The sequence below is a fragment of the Lactuca virosa genome, chromosome 7 (genome assembly GCF_052849685.1).
Source record: "Lactuca virosa cultivar CGN04683 chromosome 7, Lactuca_virosa_CGN04683_v6, whole genome shotgun sequence".
In the NCBI taxonomy this organism is placed as follows: Eukaryota; Viridiplantae; Streptophyta; class Magnoliopsida; order Asterales; family Asteraceae; genus Lactuca; species Lactuca virosa.
Genome location: NC_136432.1, coordinates 9,893,027 through 9,910,244, shown reverse-complemented (window position 1 = coordinate 9,910,244; position 17,218 = coordinate 9,893,027). Strand labels below are relative to the sequence as shown.

The window sequence follows — 17,218 nt, the reverse complement described above, 5'->3', positions numbered from 1 at the left end:
TTTAAAATCCAACCATTTTGTAGAACCATTTAGATGTGAAACAAATATCCCATTGGCTTTTAGATTTTAAGAGGAAAAAATCGAATTAATGAAAAAAGTTATTGTTCAAGAGTACAAGCTTGAAGCTTTTATTTTAAGGGGAAAAAAAACTTGGTTCGGGAGTACGATCTTGTGGCTTTTAAGAGCTTTTAACTTTTAGTTTTTATGTTTTATTTTATTTTACAATTGCAAAAGCTTACAACTACTTTTGCCATAAAACGGCTTTTAGGTGCGGGCTAGTTTCGCTAAACATACCCCTAATATAATTATATTTTGAACTCTTTCACTAAGAGAGAAAGAGAAACAAAGTTGATAATGAAAACAATAAGGTGACATTCTACATGGACGGCCACAAAAGGCTCGTCAAGAATCAAAATTTGTATCGGTTACTTCATCAAAAACAGGCACAAGCACAGGCCTTGTATTTATAGCCTCTAATCATAACCCTCTTTTAATGCAATCAATGTTAACTAAATAATAAAGTTTATGAGTCACCATCTCCACATCCTCAACCCAACCCATTTTATTTCTCATGAACAAGTGGACTGTAAACCGGATACCACATATTACGCTTTACATATTCCACAGATTCTTCCTGCATACAAGTAACATTACAATTTTTATGAATAATTAAACAGATGATGAGAATGAGAGAAGGGCATTCATGTCTTTTTGCATAGTCAAGAGCGAGAGTGAGTCTCTGTCCCACCTTTTTATGCGGGACAAATATTACAATTTTTGTTCCATTGACATCGGTCTCAGTCCTAGCCAAACAAGTGTACTGTCATGTCCTATCAAATGACGACTTAGGGGTTGTTTGTTTTTTTTTCTCTACATAAAGTCAGTTTCTTTTTAAGACTAAATAAGCCACAACATTTTGAATGAGATTAAATGACCATTTTGCCCTTGCATCAATTTCAACGTGTGGGAGGAAAAAATGAGGACAGATAGGTCATGTAAGGGAGTTGGTAAGTCAGGGTTTTTTGGGTGGATCATTCTGTCTGTCCAAATTAAGTGTTTAGTCCATTAAGCCAAAAAGAAACATGAAAGTATGGAGATTTGACATACTTTTGACATGTGTGCGAGCTCTTTGGGTCCCACTTCACCTCGCCCTTCCGCTAGATCTTCACTGACCGCTGCCCGTAGCACAGCAGCTCCTACTTCAGCAGTTATCTTTCGAATACTACAATTCAATAATAATTGCCAGCCACATATATTTAAAAACTCAAAACTATTTAATGAAAATTTTCTTAGTAATTATAATAAACAGCAGTACCTATTGATAGATGGATACAGTATTCCCTGCTGGATTTCTTCATCTGTAATATACGAGGCAAGACTGGACACACAGAAAGAAAAAAAAAAAAATTTATTTTGTTGTAAAAGGTCAAACACTATCTCTTTAAACCAACCATGTCTGGAGATGATTTTGTTTTGTTTAGTTTCATAGTCATACCATGTAGATGCTGCATGCATCATTCCATCTGTTATAAGATGAGCACCAGAAACCAGAGCTCCCAAACCAATCCTAAAATAAGCAAACGTTGTTAAGTAGATGCAAAATGACCAATTTGCCCTATAGAAATAAAATAAGCACATACATACCCAGGGAAGAGGTACATGTTATTTGCTTGATTTACATGGCCAGATTTCCCGCTTCCTGTTTATAAAAAAATAATAATAATAAGTGTCAGACAATGATTATTAAAGAAGAAAGGAAAATGAAATTTAGGTGAAGAAATGCAACATACCAAGAACAACATTCTGAAAAGGACTCCCACTTCCAAAAACTATGTTGTCACCAGCATGTTTAAATGCATCAGCAGCAGTGCATTCAGCTGTTTCATAAATCATATCATATATATAATTAATAACTCATGAAAAGAAAAATGCATTTCATAAACACAAACAAACCATTATTTGTGGGATTTGACATGGCGAAAATAGCAGGTCTTGGGGAGTCAGAATCTCGCATGGCTTTTAGCACCTGATCATATGAAAAAAATCAATTATGAGGAGCTTTCTGTAAGATTTTAAAAGATTAGACTTACATTTACAGAAGTAAGACATTAAAGTTAAGTTGGGTTAAAATTAAAATACAGTGACAAGAGTAAGTACACACCTGCTCATTGAAAATACCTCCAACTCCAGATAAACCAACAAGGACATGAGGTTTGACCTTTTTGACCTGTAATGTAAAACATCAAAATCTTTATGAAAGGAACAGCACAAGCACAAGTTTATAGAGATGTCTTAATAAGAAAAAGTTTAGCAAGTACAATGTAAATGAAAGTAGGATGTTAATGTAAACAAATAAATGAAATTGCATTCTTATTTCTTGAATTTAGCTCGCTCTTATTTTAAAAACCTACCACTTCAAGGACATGAGTATTAACAAGACAAAAAAAAAAAAAAATGAAAGTACAACATTGTTATTAAAAAATAAATGAAAGTAGAATGTTAAAATAAAGGAACAAAAGAAGGTATGTAACTAAAAAAGAGACGTATCACTTCAATTCAAGGAGATGAGCATTGATAAGAAAAAAGAAATGAAAGTATGATTTGATAATAAACAAATACATAAATGGAAGCACGTTGCATTTAGCAGTTATTTTAGAAAAGAGATGTATGTAGTATGTACCACTTCAAGGAGATCAGATCCCTCCTGGAGTCCAATACTTTGAACCTCTCCAATGGATTTTGCAAAAGGTGAAGCTGCTGGGTCAACACCACTTCTCTCTTTTGTGATTAAACCCTGCAACCAAATCAAAACTTATCAGATTCCATTCCTTCATGGATATAATATGATATAAAACCATATAGTACATACATCTTTATCAATTAAGAAAAACTGAGGGTTTGGTGTTGTTCCTGACATTCTTCCCACAGCTTCATACGCCATTTTAAGAACACCAAGCCCTGCACTGAATCAAAACAACATACAGACTAAGAGCTTCTATTCTATATATAATAAACCCAACAAATACACCATTCTACTTTCATTCATTTCTGCATCCTACACACTGAAAATTGCTTTGTATTTGGGGAGATTTTTCAAGGTAGGATGCTGTAATGAGAAGAAATTAAAGTAGAGTGCTATGAAAACATGAAATGAAACTAGAATGCTATCTATAATAAACAAAAGTATATTGCTATTTTCTAGCATTTAAGATTATAATAAATACCTTCCAGCTCCAACAACCACAATCTTTTGGTCAACAAAATCTGACAACGGTCGACTTTGTGCTCTAACAGTTCCAAGTAATCCAGCTAATGCAACACCAGCAGTTCCCTAACATTCAAAATATATATACATACATATATATTTAGGGTAAATTAATAAAACTGGCACATACTTTTCAGACGAATACTAGCACAAAATCAAATCTTTCGATGCTTGATATAACAAAATAGCTAAATTACTTCCATATATTTGTCTAGTATAGCATCCTACTTTCATTTCCTTCTACTACAACAATGTAACTTCAAAGTTTTTCTTTAAAAGACATTGTACTTTGAAAAATATACCCAAATAAAACATTGTACTTCCAAATTTGGTCTTATTCTAGCAGTGAATATAGTTTTGTATTTGGAGCTATAATTGGTACATGGTTGTAATACAAAGAAATGAAACCTGGATGCTATAATAAACAATCAATGAAAGTGCATTTCTGTTTCTTGCATTTAACTCTAAAAGAAAAAGAAAAAAAATGCTCTGACCTGTATGTCATCATTGAACATGCAGAACTTCTTTCGGTATCTTTGAAGAGTTTCAAAGGCCCACTTGAATTGAAAATCTTCAAACTGATTCACATCACCATTCCAAAAATCAAATCAATAAGGTTACTCTTTTGTGACTGAATTGCCTTTTTAAAATAAAACAAGACAAAACAACATTACAACAGATAAAAGAAGCCAGACTTATGAAAAAAAAAAAGAACCTGGATAACAGCTTTTGGCCAACGTGCATGAAGAGCTTCCATTAATTCATCCACTATTGAAATATATTCTTCTCCTTCCAACCTTTGTTCTCGTAGCCCTAAATCTGTCAATTAAATTTAAATGAAGGGGCAATTTTGTAAATACCGGTGCAAAGTAACGGTTATGTTGTATGTGTATCTACTTACAAAGAGGATCTTCTAGCAGCTTTTGATTGTTGGTTCCAACATCAAGCATAATAGGGAGGACCTGCAATCAAAAGGATAGATCATAAAGTTGTGTGTGTAAAGAAAAATAAATTCAAGTTTTGACATACCCTTTGTGGATTAATACCAGCAGCAGCAACATACATATCAAGTTTCCCAATTGGAATACCAATTCCCTGAACTCCAAGATCACCTAAGCCAAGTATACGACTGCCATCTGTCAGCACTACCATGTCCACCTGTATGTATAATTTAATTTGCTTTAAATTTAGTCAACATAAAAAAAATACCTATAATGAAAAATGACTTATTTGAGCAGTTATGTTAAAATGGGATCATGGAACACATATAACCTCGTGAGCTGGCCAGTTATAAATCATTGACATCATCTCTCCTCTATCTTTTGCACTAAAGTACATGCCACGTGGACGCCTAAACAATCCTGAATAGTTTTGGCATACCAAACCTACCGTGGGAGTGTATATCACTGGAGCAAAATCTTTGATGTTATCAATCAGTACCTAATGATGACAAATTCAAACACTTTTTTTACATTATTATCATCTGTTTGATCATTTTCATATAGTACTGTCACATACCTTGTAGTATAATGTCTCATTCCTGTCATGTAGTCTATTCAAGATTCTCCATTTTGCCAAGGATACAACACTATCTGGTTGACCTTCTGTATTCTTTTCCAATGATCGATATGACTCCACTAACAATAGGCATATAGATATTAGTTTTACAAACTTAATGCTATTCTTGCAAAGCAAATACAATAAACTGAGTATATGCAATAAGTACTATAATGTAAAGACTTAAAAGCTTGTAGTTGCATAGTTACTAGGAGATAAAAAAACAAAAACAGAATTGGAAGAAATATAGAACTTACTGAAACGATCATATTGTTGTTCAAAAGATATGACACGAGGTGGGAGGAGACCACGAAGCCCAAGTCGGTCTCTTTCTGTTAAAGGAAATCCAGTATCCTGTTCCACAAGCAATGATTAGTTAGACTTACACACAATGGAAAAACAATTATATTAGGTATCACCATGACCATTTATTCTTAGGAAGAAGGTAAAGCAAAATCAATAATCAAAACTCAATATATGACTAATAATTCTTTTTAAAATATTAGCATTTAGTTTATAGTCATAAAGAGCTTCGATTTGTCTATTAATGAAATATTGTTTAATTTAATCAACCCTCCAACCTGCTTTCTGAAACAGAGATGTGAAAGAATAAGAACAAGAACCTTTTCAGGGTTAGTTTTTGATATCACAATCAATGAACAATGTAGCCCTCTTTTTGGAAGTGAGGAAAAGGTTGCACTTATCTCTATATTTTGAACAAAGGGGTATATATTCCTTTTTAAAGAGATGGGCACAATTCCATATTTTTTAACAACTTGTGTGTTCTTTTTTATATGATTTAGCAGGTGTGCTTTTCTCACTATTTTCTGCAAATCTGCAAGAATATTGTTTGTTTACAAACAAAGTTTCATGCAGAATGGTGTAAGAGAGTAATTTATGACAGACACCAAACTCAATACAAAATTTTTACTGAAGTTGTAAACCAGTGTTTTCCCCTTATTTTGTTCACAGCATGTTTATTTTCTTTCGTCATATGCTTACAATCGTCAAGGGTGTCTGGTTGTTTTAAAAATCAAATCTATCACGATTTAACGCCACCCTTTCCTCGGAGCGAGAACATTCAAAACACAATAGTCTCAAATCCAAATACCAATTCAATAACAGAAATTCACCACAATTACACCACAAATACTACGAAATTTTGAAGATCTGCAAAACTACAAACTGTTTGTAATATAAAACTAGTGCTACCTTTACCAGAAATAAGTTGTACACCATGCATCAATTTTAGCGAAATTGGTAGAAGAGAAACTAAAAATGTGACACAATTACGTATATCAAAATCAACAAACCTTGTTAAACCAAGGATCATGAAGAATATCAGCTCCACGCTTATGAACAATGCAAGGACCAGGAATCGAAGACGTCGATGCCGCGATAGAAAAGCTCCGTGACTTTCGGAGATTTTCCACCACCGCTGCCGATCGAGTCACCGTCTTCCTCCACATGTCTCCCTACACCAAACAGAAGCTCCAAAAAATTCGTCTAGTGATGTCAATTTTCACAGGGAATGTATGATTGGCGAGCTGTTCATATATAGAGATACAAAAATCTATATAAATATAACATATAGATACATGATAGTCTGTACGTATAGGTCGATATCCCACTGTCGTCTTGCAGTTGAAGGAAGCCTGTTCGAGAGAAGACTGCCCGAGATTTGCGGGCAGGGAATGGGGGACGAATGGGAAAGAATCGAATTCCGGGCAGGTGAGTGAATGGTTGATGGACTGCCCGATATGATACCCTTTGTCCTTTTGTCGCTATCGAGGGCTTTCTGGGGATTTTATAGGATGGAAATGGTCTTTAAAAGGAGGTTCACACGTTTTTTGTTTAGATTGTGGAGGAATGTTTAGGGTTCGCCGCGTATTGGACAAACTATCCTTGCATATTTAATAAAATTAAAATGTTATCTTTATGTTTTATATATTTTTAAGAATTAAATGTTGTAGGGTATATTGAACTTTTAAGTTTTAAAAGATCTCGACCTTAAATAAGACGTCTTAAATTATAGCATCAATCTTTTAACTAAAAATAAAAATTTTAATGTCATGCATTCTGAAAATTTGGTCAGTAAATGGTTTCATCGGTTTCTCGGGTAAGATATGACGGTATGCCAAAGAGTTTAGTTAGTTTGACGATATCAGTCAATATATTCAAAATTACACCATCGACTACTCATAACACTTTCTAAAACTTTCTTTTTGTACCTATATTTTGTTTCATTCCACATGGTTGGTTCATCAACAACGTTAGGCGTTAGGAAATCAACTCAAATGAACAAAAATATGCCAAGGGATGAAGTGTTTCTATGGAATTGAAACTAACTTCTCAATTTCATGGACCGGCAACATCTGTAAGAAAGTTTAATGGATGCTCAAATTTTAAGGTATATGTTAGCATTGGGATTGTAGTTTTGGTATTTATTTAACTTTTCTAGCATCTCAGTGTTTTGTATGATTCATCAAAATGTTGTCATTACTTCTTGTGTCTTGACCTATCATTACCAAGTCGAGACTACAAGTATCTTAAGTTCGAGATGTATAAGGCCTTTAATAGTGATATTACAAGTAGAGAAACATGACAAATGGATGTTCTTGTTAATGAAGTTGGTATTGGTGGTAATAATGTTAATGGGAGCTATTCTCATGGTTGTTGTTGTAATATTAATCGAAGTCTGTTTGTTGTTGGCATTGCCATATGTTTGTGTTGGTGTTTGGTTATGATTATTGGTTTGGTGTTTTGGTTAGTTTGTTGTTTTGATTATTCTTGAGTAGTCATGTTGGGCTAGTTTGTAATGGTTATGTATTGCTACCGGTAATTGTAATCTACCGTTTTTTGGATATGTTTGGCCATGGTAATTTAAATATATTTCTTACATTATTAAACATATAATACTAATTTGAACAATAATGTAATATACTTGGGATCAAAAATCTAGATAACTTATAATGCAATATACTTAGTGCTAATAATGGTAGTGTACTTATGAATGTAATTCCATATATTGCATAGTAATGTAAATACATATCTCATAATATGAAAACGGTTGTAATAATATTAAGGATTTATAATGGCATTATACTTAATAACAATTGAAATGCTAATTACATATAATAGGGTATAATACATTTAGAACCAAACATCTAAATTTACAACTATCATGTAAATGGTTATCTAATATCATTGTTAAAAAGGCTTAACTTATAACCAGATGTTGACAAATAATTGGATGTTCATTACCTCCTTCTCAACCACTCATATTCTAAACTAGTATCGTTAGCCATATAAGAACCACCTTTATCCTTATAATGCATTGCCTTCTTCAACATGTTCTTTAGTATCCTCTCTAGTTTATTCCTTTTGGATAATTTTGGCGAAGGCATATTAGGTGTCTTCAATAAATTCATCATCTTCAATCCTTTATTAAACTTCAATATCCCCACATTAGTATCTATATCCCATTACATATAAACTTATAATAATTGGTAAAAAAACATTAAACACTAACACTTTTATCATTTTCAAAAGGGTCATATTGTTTCTACTTGTTCTTGTTTCATACGGTTGGAAAAACATGTGCTCTTTCAAATGTCACTTCAATCTCATATGGTAGATATCTAAATTCCTCAATCATCCTCACATTAAGTTGGTTAATCATAGTTTGGTCTTCGACTGCTTTTTTAGGAATTTATCAAACACAACACTAACCACTTTATTACATATACGGGCATACGATAATACATTTCTTCCATTATCATTAACTTCACATTGTATCATACTTTTAATTACGTCTTCAACAATTGCATCGTCATTAGCTATTTAACTTGTTATTGAACTTCATCAACATTAGAACGTGATTAAGCTCCATAAACATCACCGCTTGGAACAAAGTCAAAAATATCAATCCATACATGGTACAACTTGCTAAATGACATCCAAACTAGGAATTGCTTCACTAATACTACTTTTAAGTTAGAATTGTTTCACTCGCACGTTTACCTAAGTAAATGTCCATTGCATGCATCACTCCTTGGTCACTTGTCTTGTTATTAGTATGTTTGTCTTGTTATTTCATGATTTCGTTTTTATCATACCTAATTGATATAATAACATTCACTATAATTGTCATGAATTTAGTATTAGTTAAAGTGACATACATTCTCCATTTAGTTTTGGATCTTCAATGCACCATCTATACTAAAGGATGTAATGGCTTGATAATATCGGTGTGGGTCACATGTTGCTTCTATTAACATGGAAAATTTTAGTCATATATATAACACCCTAAAATTTTCAAAGCTATGGTTATAAAATCTTTCAGGAATTAACCCGCATTAATAAAAAACTTTGTCCCACATAAATATTTACAATTAAAACATTGGGTGTTACCATTAAGTATTAATACATTTGTTGGGTTTTCTATGCAACTATACACTAGAATGCATGTTTCTTTTTTCAAAATTTGTCAGTTTTAAATCTTGTGCATATAACAAAAACTTAAGGCTCTGATACCATTGTTGGGTTTTCTATACAACTATACACTGGATTAAAGGAAGAAAAGCATTCAAAAAGTATCCTAAGTGCATGTACTCTATGATCTAAGTTTTAATATTATAGCATCGTACTTTTAAAACTAACATAAGAAACTAAATGAGAAGGGATCTGATACTAACCTTAGACAAAAATGATTTGTCTCTTGTTGCTTGATCTTCTAGTTGCTTCTTGTAAGACTAGTACCCATAGTAAAGTACATCTAATGTTTCACACCCAAAAGTCAAGAATTCTATAAACTATAAGGGAGAAGTATAGAGATAGGGGAATCGAAATTCTCAGCCTTTCAAGAGAGTATGCATGGATAAAATATGAGCTCCCCTATACCTCTTTACATAGTTGAGGTGGTAACAAGACAACCTTGATTTGAATCAATTAAATATTCATATTTAATCTAGATTCAAATCATTGTCTTAATAGTTACATGGATTGATTATGAAACCATCCAGGGAGGCTCTCAAAACCACCCATAGCCAAGGGTTCTGGAATGTTCCATTGTTCAACTATTAAATAATTTACATTCAGTCTCTATACCTCAAATTAATCTTAAATTAATTCTAGATTAATTTTAATTAATTTAAGTTGGTTTCTTATTATTTTATTAAACATATAAATTAATAAACTTATTATCTCAATATCCTAAAACTATTTCCAGTTATTATTGCTCTTGAGGGAAACCCTAAAAGGATTTTGATATTATTCCCAAAGTTTATACCAGTTAGTTATATGATTTGAAACATATTTCTAACAGTCTCCCACTTGGATAATTCATCAACTACTATCGGTCAAATAGACTTTGAATAACCAAAAAAATTATCTTCTACAGCAACTGTCGAACTCTGATCTTATCAAGAATTTCACCTTAGATAAGTGATCAGTTATTTTTTTGTTTCTTTCAAGATATCATTGTGAAATGGGTCGTGGATTATGATTCAACCTTACAGTCCATCAGTTGTTTCTCGATTTCTGATTTATGAATATTAAATCATACTACTAGTCGAATACATAAATTAAGTTTGGGTTATGCATAGCACACAAATACCATACACCATGAACATGGGATGTTTGACACAACCCAAGCATAGGCATTTTGACTTATTCTCTTATAATTTGTTCGATTATAAATAGAAAAACCCTACTTTCATGATACTTGTTATAGCACAACGAAACAAGTTTATAAAACCCTAAACCACTGTAAGTCTTAATGAAGTTTTAATAAAGGTATCTTGAATATTTAATATGTTAAACACGAGGATGTATGTATTTAACAACATCTAGCATGCCATGCAACAAGTATAACACAATGAAAATTTGATAAGTATATACAGAGGAATAAAGAAAGCAATATCAAATGGATTTATTTTTCTTTTTGTTAGTATGAAATGGAAAATTAGGCATTTACACCACCAACTACTAAGTCATCAATAAATTGTTCCAAAAACAACTATCTATTTATATTACATGTCTATATCCTATATTCTACACATCCCCTGTCTCCTTAAAAAAACATAAATATACATGTCAATTGGGTAATTTAATTTGATTTCTATGTATGTATTGTAAATGTTTCCCACATCCTATTTATAAAGAAACTTCCACCCTTTATTTTAGTTCACAGCTAGTGTGGGACTGACACCTTTCAAAACACATCCATCTTAATTTTTTTAGATCTTTTCCACTATAAATGACATAAATATACAAGTATCCATTAGAATCAATATTTAAGAAGGTGTTTGGGATTGTGTTTCAAAACAACTTATTGACTTCTTAGCTTTTCAAAAGGTCAATAAGTCAACAAAAGGTTTTGCAAACATAAAGGTCATTTTCAAAAAATGTTTTGCTACATTGTTTAAGAAAAGCGTTTGGCAAACATAAAAGTCGCACCTTTAAAGAAATTTTTTTTAAGAAGTAGCTAATGTCTGACTTTTTTTTAAACAACTTATAACTTTTTTTATTTTGAATGACAATAATACCCCTCATTAAACTTGCCCGTCGTGAAACCTATCCCTTACAAAAACTTTCATATGCACTAACTATACCTTCATCATCAACATTGTCGTTCATCATAACCAGAGCTCCATCTTTGATATTGATCCCGAAACATCATGCCTCCATCCGAGATTGAGCCCCTGATATCTCAAAATCCTCCACCTGTGATTTTTTTTCAAGGCTCTATCTTCGATTTTGCTTCAACAAGTAGCGATAATCTATCACAAAAACTCTTCATATATAATTTTTCTTTAACGGGTTTTGATTCTATTTCAATTTTATAATTATATAGTTTTTTGTTAAAAAAACGGATATATGTGTTATTGTTATGTACATTATATTGATATGCTATTGTTCAAAACCCGAGAACGGGACAACATAAAAAATCATAATTTTGCATCTTGACTGGCATCTGATTTTGCATATCGACTTGAATTTGTTATGTGCTATTTGGTGTGTATGAGTTTTGATTTTCTCATCTTAATGCAAGTTATGAGTTTTGATTTTCTAATCGTGACTGAAATTTGTTACATGTGTTCACAATCTGGTGATTCAAACATTGAATTGACATCATCCATGGTTGGTTCTTCATTGATTTGTTTCTTTACATCCTGATTCACTAATATGATTTTTCAAATGCGTTAAGGGTGTGATTTTCATATAACTGACTCAAATTGTAGCATCTGAATCCTTGAGGTACTTAAATTCTTGAATTTTTGTATTTTGGAGGAGGCTCACGACGTGAGCCATAGTGATCACGACGTGAGAATGCCCATTGACCATTTGACCCGTATCCTTGAACCTCACAACGTGAGGCATAAGGTCTCACGACGTGAGCCAGGTCTGATGACCCAAAACCTTAATTTTCTAGTATTTAATGGAATGAGGGGGCTAGGATCGCCCATCCTTATCCTCTTTCACTCTCTAGCCCTCTGAAAACCCTAATTTCGATATCCTTGAGATTTTGGGCCATTGTTGGTGATTTTGAAGAGCTTACTTGGAGTTTTTTGATTCTTTAAAGTGGAATAAGGTTATTGTGGTGTTTCATTTTGGCAATCTAGCTTCTACCTCTTGGATTTGCTGATCTTTTGAGCATTTGTAAGTCATAAAACTCTTATCTTTTTGCCTTAAGCATGCTAGATCTAAGCTTTGGAACCTTTCTTTGCATGCATGGGTTGTTTAACATGCATGAGATCCATAAATATGACAATTTTAAGGATCATTGAGACCTCTTCTATATTTGAGTCCTTGGATCTGAGTTTTGGTGTGGGTTTTGGACTCCAAGTTTGAGTCTTGTAACACCCGCAGATTCGGACTAGTCAATTTAGAGACAATAAACCTCAAAAATAACTTTTGATCAAGGTTGTAAAAATCGTCCGACGGTCAACTGGTGTTAAAGGACTAATCGGTCTTGGCGTGGATTAATTGTGGATTAATCGGGGACCATAGATTATTAATAAAATATTAAAATTAATCAAATATTAATATATATCTTAAGAAAAACAAGTACTTCAAAATTAGAAAATAAGAAATTTTGTAATTTGAAAATTTGAAATTTTGAAAATACGAAAATATGAACATTTTGGTATAGTATTTGAAAATTTGAAAACTTTGGAGAAAAAAAAAAGTTGATTTTTTGATTTATTTTTTTAATTTTTTTAATTTTTTTTTGACTTTTTTGATTTGTGTTGACTTTTGTTGACCGATTAATCCCGCCAAACCCGATTAATCCTAAATTTCCGATTAATACCCTAATCCTCGATGGTTGGAGAACGCCAAACAATTAATCCACGATTAATCGCCGATTAATCCCGATTTCTGCAACCTTGCTTCTGATATAAGCGTACTTAGACTAAATATTCTTAAAAAACTATAGTATATGTCACAAGGGTTCCGTACATATAAAGAACGCTGAAATCCGAGTTATAACGAAGAAGTTATGACCAGTCGAATTTTTAAGACTAAACCGGCACGGCACCGCGTAACGTAAAAAGTGAATTTTTGATAAACAACTTTTCAGCCTTGGCAATCTAAACAAAAATCGTAATAGACATTAAACCGAAATCGTGCATATAGAGAATGTCCAAATCTGACTTCGTATGAGGAAGTTATGATTTTTCTAAAATTTAGCCTAGCAGTGCACAGCCCGAAAATCGAATCTTAGATCGATCGATTTTTAGCCGACAAAACCTAATTGAATATCTCGGCAATAGGAACTCAACGATATAAAGACAGACGAAATCGGACGTCGGATGACAAAGCTATGAATTTTTAACGGTCTTTACCTGTCTAAGTTTGTTAAAATATAACTTTTAAAAATAGAGTTAAAATTAACCGACGGAGTTTAAACAAAAGTTGTAGATTATGTTGCTACCTACACGTGGATATAAAGAACGTAAAAAACGGAGCTCGTATGCGAAAGTTACGGAATTTAGAAGGTTATTAATTTATAAGAGGATGCGAGGGTGACACGTGGCACGTGTACGCCCCGCGCAGCTGGCATTACGCCTCGCGCACTCGCATACACGGTCCCAGCCTTCTCCACGTCGCCCCATCCGAAGAACGACACATGCCCCCTCGTACGCGCATCGTATTGAGTACGCGCAACGTACTTCGAGGTTACGCCCAGCGTAAACCGAGGAGTCCAACCTATAAATAGATGCGAGGGCACCCTCATTTCTTCACACCACAACCCTTATTTATCTCTCAATACTCCAAAACTATCCCTCCCCTTCCCTAGTACTTCCCAAGTGCTAGACGCGAGTCCCGGAGTGACAGAAGACTCCGAGAAGAAGAGCTTTCGGCTCAGAATTTTTGCCCCCACAGAGTCTGGTTCCTAGCCAAACCCCCTTGTAAGTGAGTTATGTTTACCCTAATTTAAGTATAGCCTATGATTAAGTTTAATATCGTTATTATGAACCTATAAACAATATAAGTATTATAAAATATAAAGTGTTATTATAATATCTTTTAACTACTCGCGTATGGGGAATCTGGTTTGAAGGTACGCATAGGGTTGTTGGATTTCAGAACAGCTTAAATGTCAAAATGGTCCTGTCCTCCGGTGTTTCATGTATGGACCCTCCATGTACATAGTGGTTGAAAAGTATTGTTTAACACTTATAAAACAATATCGCTCGTAAATAGTCGCAATAGAAATTAAACTAAAATCTAGTGGTAATAATACTAGGTTTCGTCGAAGGAAAATAAAATTGTTAGAAGCGAAGCGCTGTCCGAGTTCGAAGTCATCACTTTAACAAGTGAGTGGATAGTTACTTTCATATTACAATATATATGAAATATTTAATATAAATTACGTGCTATGTGTGCATATTATTTGTGTACTTGATATTTATGCTGAATGAACAAAATATACATGTTTTACTTGATTTAAACTGTATATGTATTTTATACCTAGAATTATGATGAGTAAATATGGGTAGATGACATAGACGATGAAATAAATGACGAGAGGCCTCGATGTGTAAGATGATCCGGTCATCTAGCGGGGTATAGATGACGACCAGAGACTATTCTAGACAATCTAGTGGAACGATGGCAGACTCACAACCTGTAGGTGTATTTGAACTAAGTGTTCACCAGGTGTACTCCATCCCCTTCATGGTTGCCTTATTTGACATATATTGCTGAGGAATCCCATAAGCAGTGTTGTCATCCTGATGAAAATCCTTAGGCTAGGTCCCTTGAATTAGATGCTTTAGGGACAGAAATTAAGGATAATGGGAACGGGTAATCGAGTTGATTGGTTGATGAAAATAATAAACTTAATTATTGTGGGTTGAAAACCATATGTGCTCACCAAGCGCCAAAGCCTAGCCCACTCAGTTTCTTGTATACAGGTAGTGGCAAGAGAGCACATGTGTGATGGTCTGATGAGAGATCAATGGATTATAGGCCATTAGAATAATAGATGTTGTAAAGCATGTATTATTTCTGTTTATGCTTATGTATTGTATTGACAATGACATCCCAATATTTTTAATATAATGAAAAAACATTCCTTCGGGAATGCTTTGATAATTAACATATCATATTTTTGGGAACAAATTCCGCAACATATTTCTTCAAAACTATACTCTGATTTTCAAATAAAGCATAAACAAATCGGTCTTTTCTGGCCGAGAAAATGGGAATGTCACAAGTCTTGATCTTAATACCTTTCTTTTGACCTAGTTAGTGTCTAAGTCATGCATTGTGTCACACCCCAAAACCGGAATGACGGAAACGTTCTGGGGTGGAGGACGTCATGTATAGCATCACAACCAATGTATAATAGCAATCATAGCAACACAACCATTACAGTGATTACATATGTGAAAATGTTTACATCAGTTTGAAACTTGTTTGAATTACATCAAATAGTATGTAAAATATAAACATAAGACTCTTATTGCTCCAGCTTCTCAAAAATCCAGCAGGTACCTGTCTACTGATTTCCTGAGAATACAAGCAGTTTGAAAAATATCAGCATAAAGCTGGTGAGTTCATAAGCGGTATTTTGTAATGAAACCTTGTTGATGAGCTGGTAAAGGTGTTCGTATAGTTCCAAGAAAATCCGATATTTTCTTTAGTGAAAATATAGTGTTTTCAATTCTGTATAAAACCATGACTGAAAACTGTAGTGATATGCGAAAATAATACTCCATGTGACTAGCTAATGCTAATCATGATGTATAAGTATTTCGTACGTGAAACCATTGTATGATCGGTTCTGTTTGAAAACCCTGGAAATTCTCCAGTTGTAGTGTGTATTAGTTCTATTTGGTATAAATAAAACTGTTGAAGAGTGCCAACTTGCAAACTAAAGGTGATTTATACATATTGTGAGTCGTATAACCATACTTGATACGACTAGAGACCTTTCCAACGTTCTTCAGGCGTTGAGTTAAATGACATTTGTCACCCCAGGCATGTCTGCCTAACTGTAGCTACCAGTTCGGGTGTAGGATTGTCAGTCCCGAATAGATCTATTCACAAATCTCACGCTCTCCCTCCAGGAGACTCTGGTTACACTATGATAGGATTTATCCATGTACACCTAAGGGTACAGTGTTGAAGTAGAGCCTCACAGTATCGTACAATCTAGTTTACATGTAGTGTTGTAGCATTATACCGTAGTGAAATCCGTATGTATACCGTATATAGTGACAATTACAGTTATGAATGCCATGTTCACGTTGTGATGTAAACTATAACTAAATCTGTCATATATGTTTAGTAGTGAAAGTTTCTGTACTTGTTATGTTTCGAAAATCCCAAACTATACCGATTATAGTTTGCATGTATAGCGTAGTGAATATCGAGTCCGGAAAACTATGCAATTTAGTGATAAGTTGAAAAACTTCCCTTATGCTCAACATAGTACAAAAGGGTTAAAGTATGAGAATTGCATGAGTTTTATATTTGTTAAAATCTCTTTGTATTAATTTACAAAATCATTTATGGTTTAGCTTGTATTCTCCCCTTGAAAACGTTATAAAACCAGTAAAAGTGTAGGGATATGAACTCACCTTGAGCGAGTGGTTTGAACAAAAGACAGGTACGAGATGCGGAGTGACGAGTGAAACCTCGAACTCAATTTGATAATAACATGTAGTGATACACATAGGAGTCAAATGAAGGTATTTCCCTATTAAATACCATAGAGAATCACTCTAGGGACTTGGAACTACTTGCACCAAGTGATAGAACCTTGTAGGATTGAGTATGGGGAGTGTATGGCCAACTTGAGTGTGTGTGTGCGTCCATGGGTGTGCGGTGGTACACTCATGAAAGAAGATGCCTTTGAAGTGTTCTCAAGGTACATACTTG

General features: G+C 33.6%; 1 protein-coding gene across 1 annotated transcript; it reads right to left on the bottom strand.

Annotated features, from left to right (window-relative positions):
• Window positions 1-279: 279 nt before the first annotated feature.
• LOC145125195 (NAD-dependent malic enzyme 59 kDa isoform, mitochondrial-like) lies at window positions 280-6,636 on the bottom strand. Its single transcript, XM_079060690.1, has 19 exons — window positions 6,136-6,636; window positions 5,080-5,176; window positions 4,784-4,902; window positions 4,538-4,705; window positions 4,295-4,423; window positions 4,167-4,227; window positions 3,981-4,084; window positions 3,760-3,843; window positions 3,225-3,331; window positions 2,870-2,963; window positions 2,681-2,794; window positions 2,162-2,227; window positions 1,954-2,026; window positions 1,791-1,877; window positions 1,645-1,699; window positions 1,496-1,567; window positions 1,316-1,378; window positions 1,108-1,222; window positions 280-634 (listed from the first exon to the last, which is right to left on the bottom strand). Exons 1-19 carry the CDS (start codon window positions 6,289-6,291, stop codon window positions 563-565), a joined length of 1,836 nt encoding a protein of 611 aa, XP_078916816.1. The 5' UTR covers window positions 6,292-6,636; the 3' UTR covers window positions 280-562.
• Between the last annotated feature and the right edge of the window lie 10,582 nt (window positions 6,637-17,218).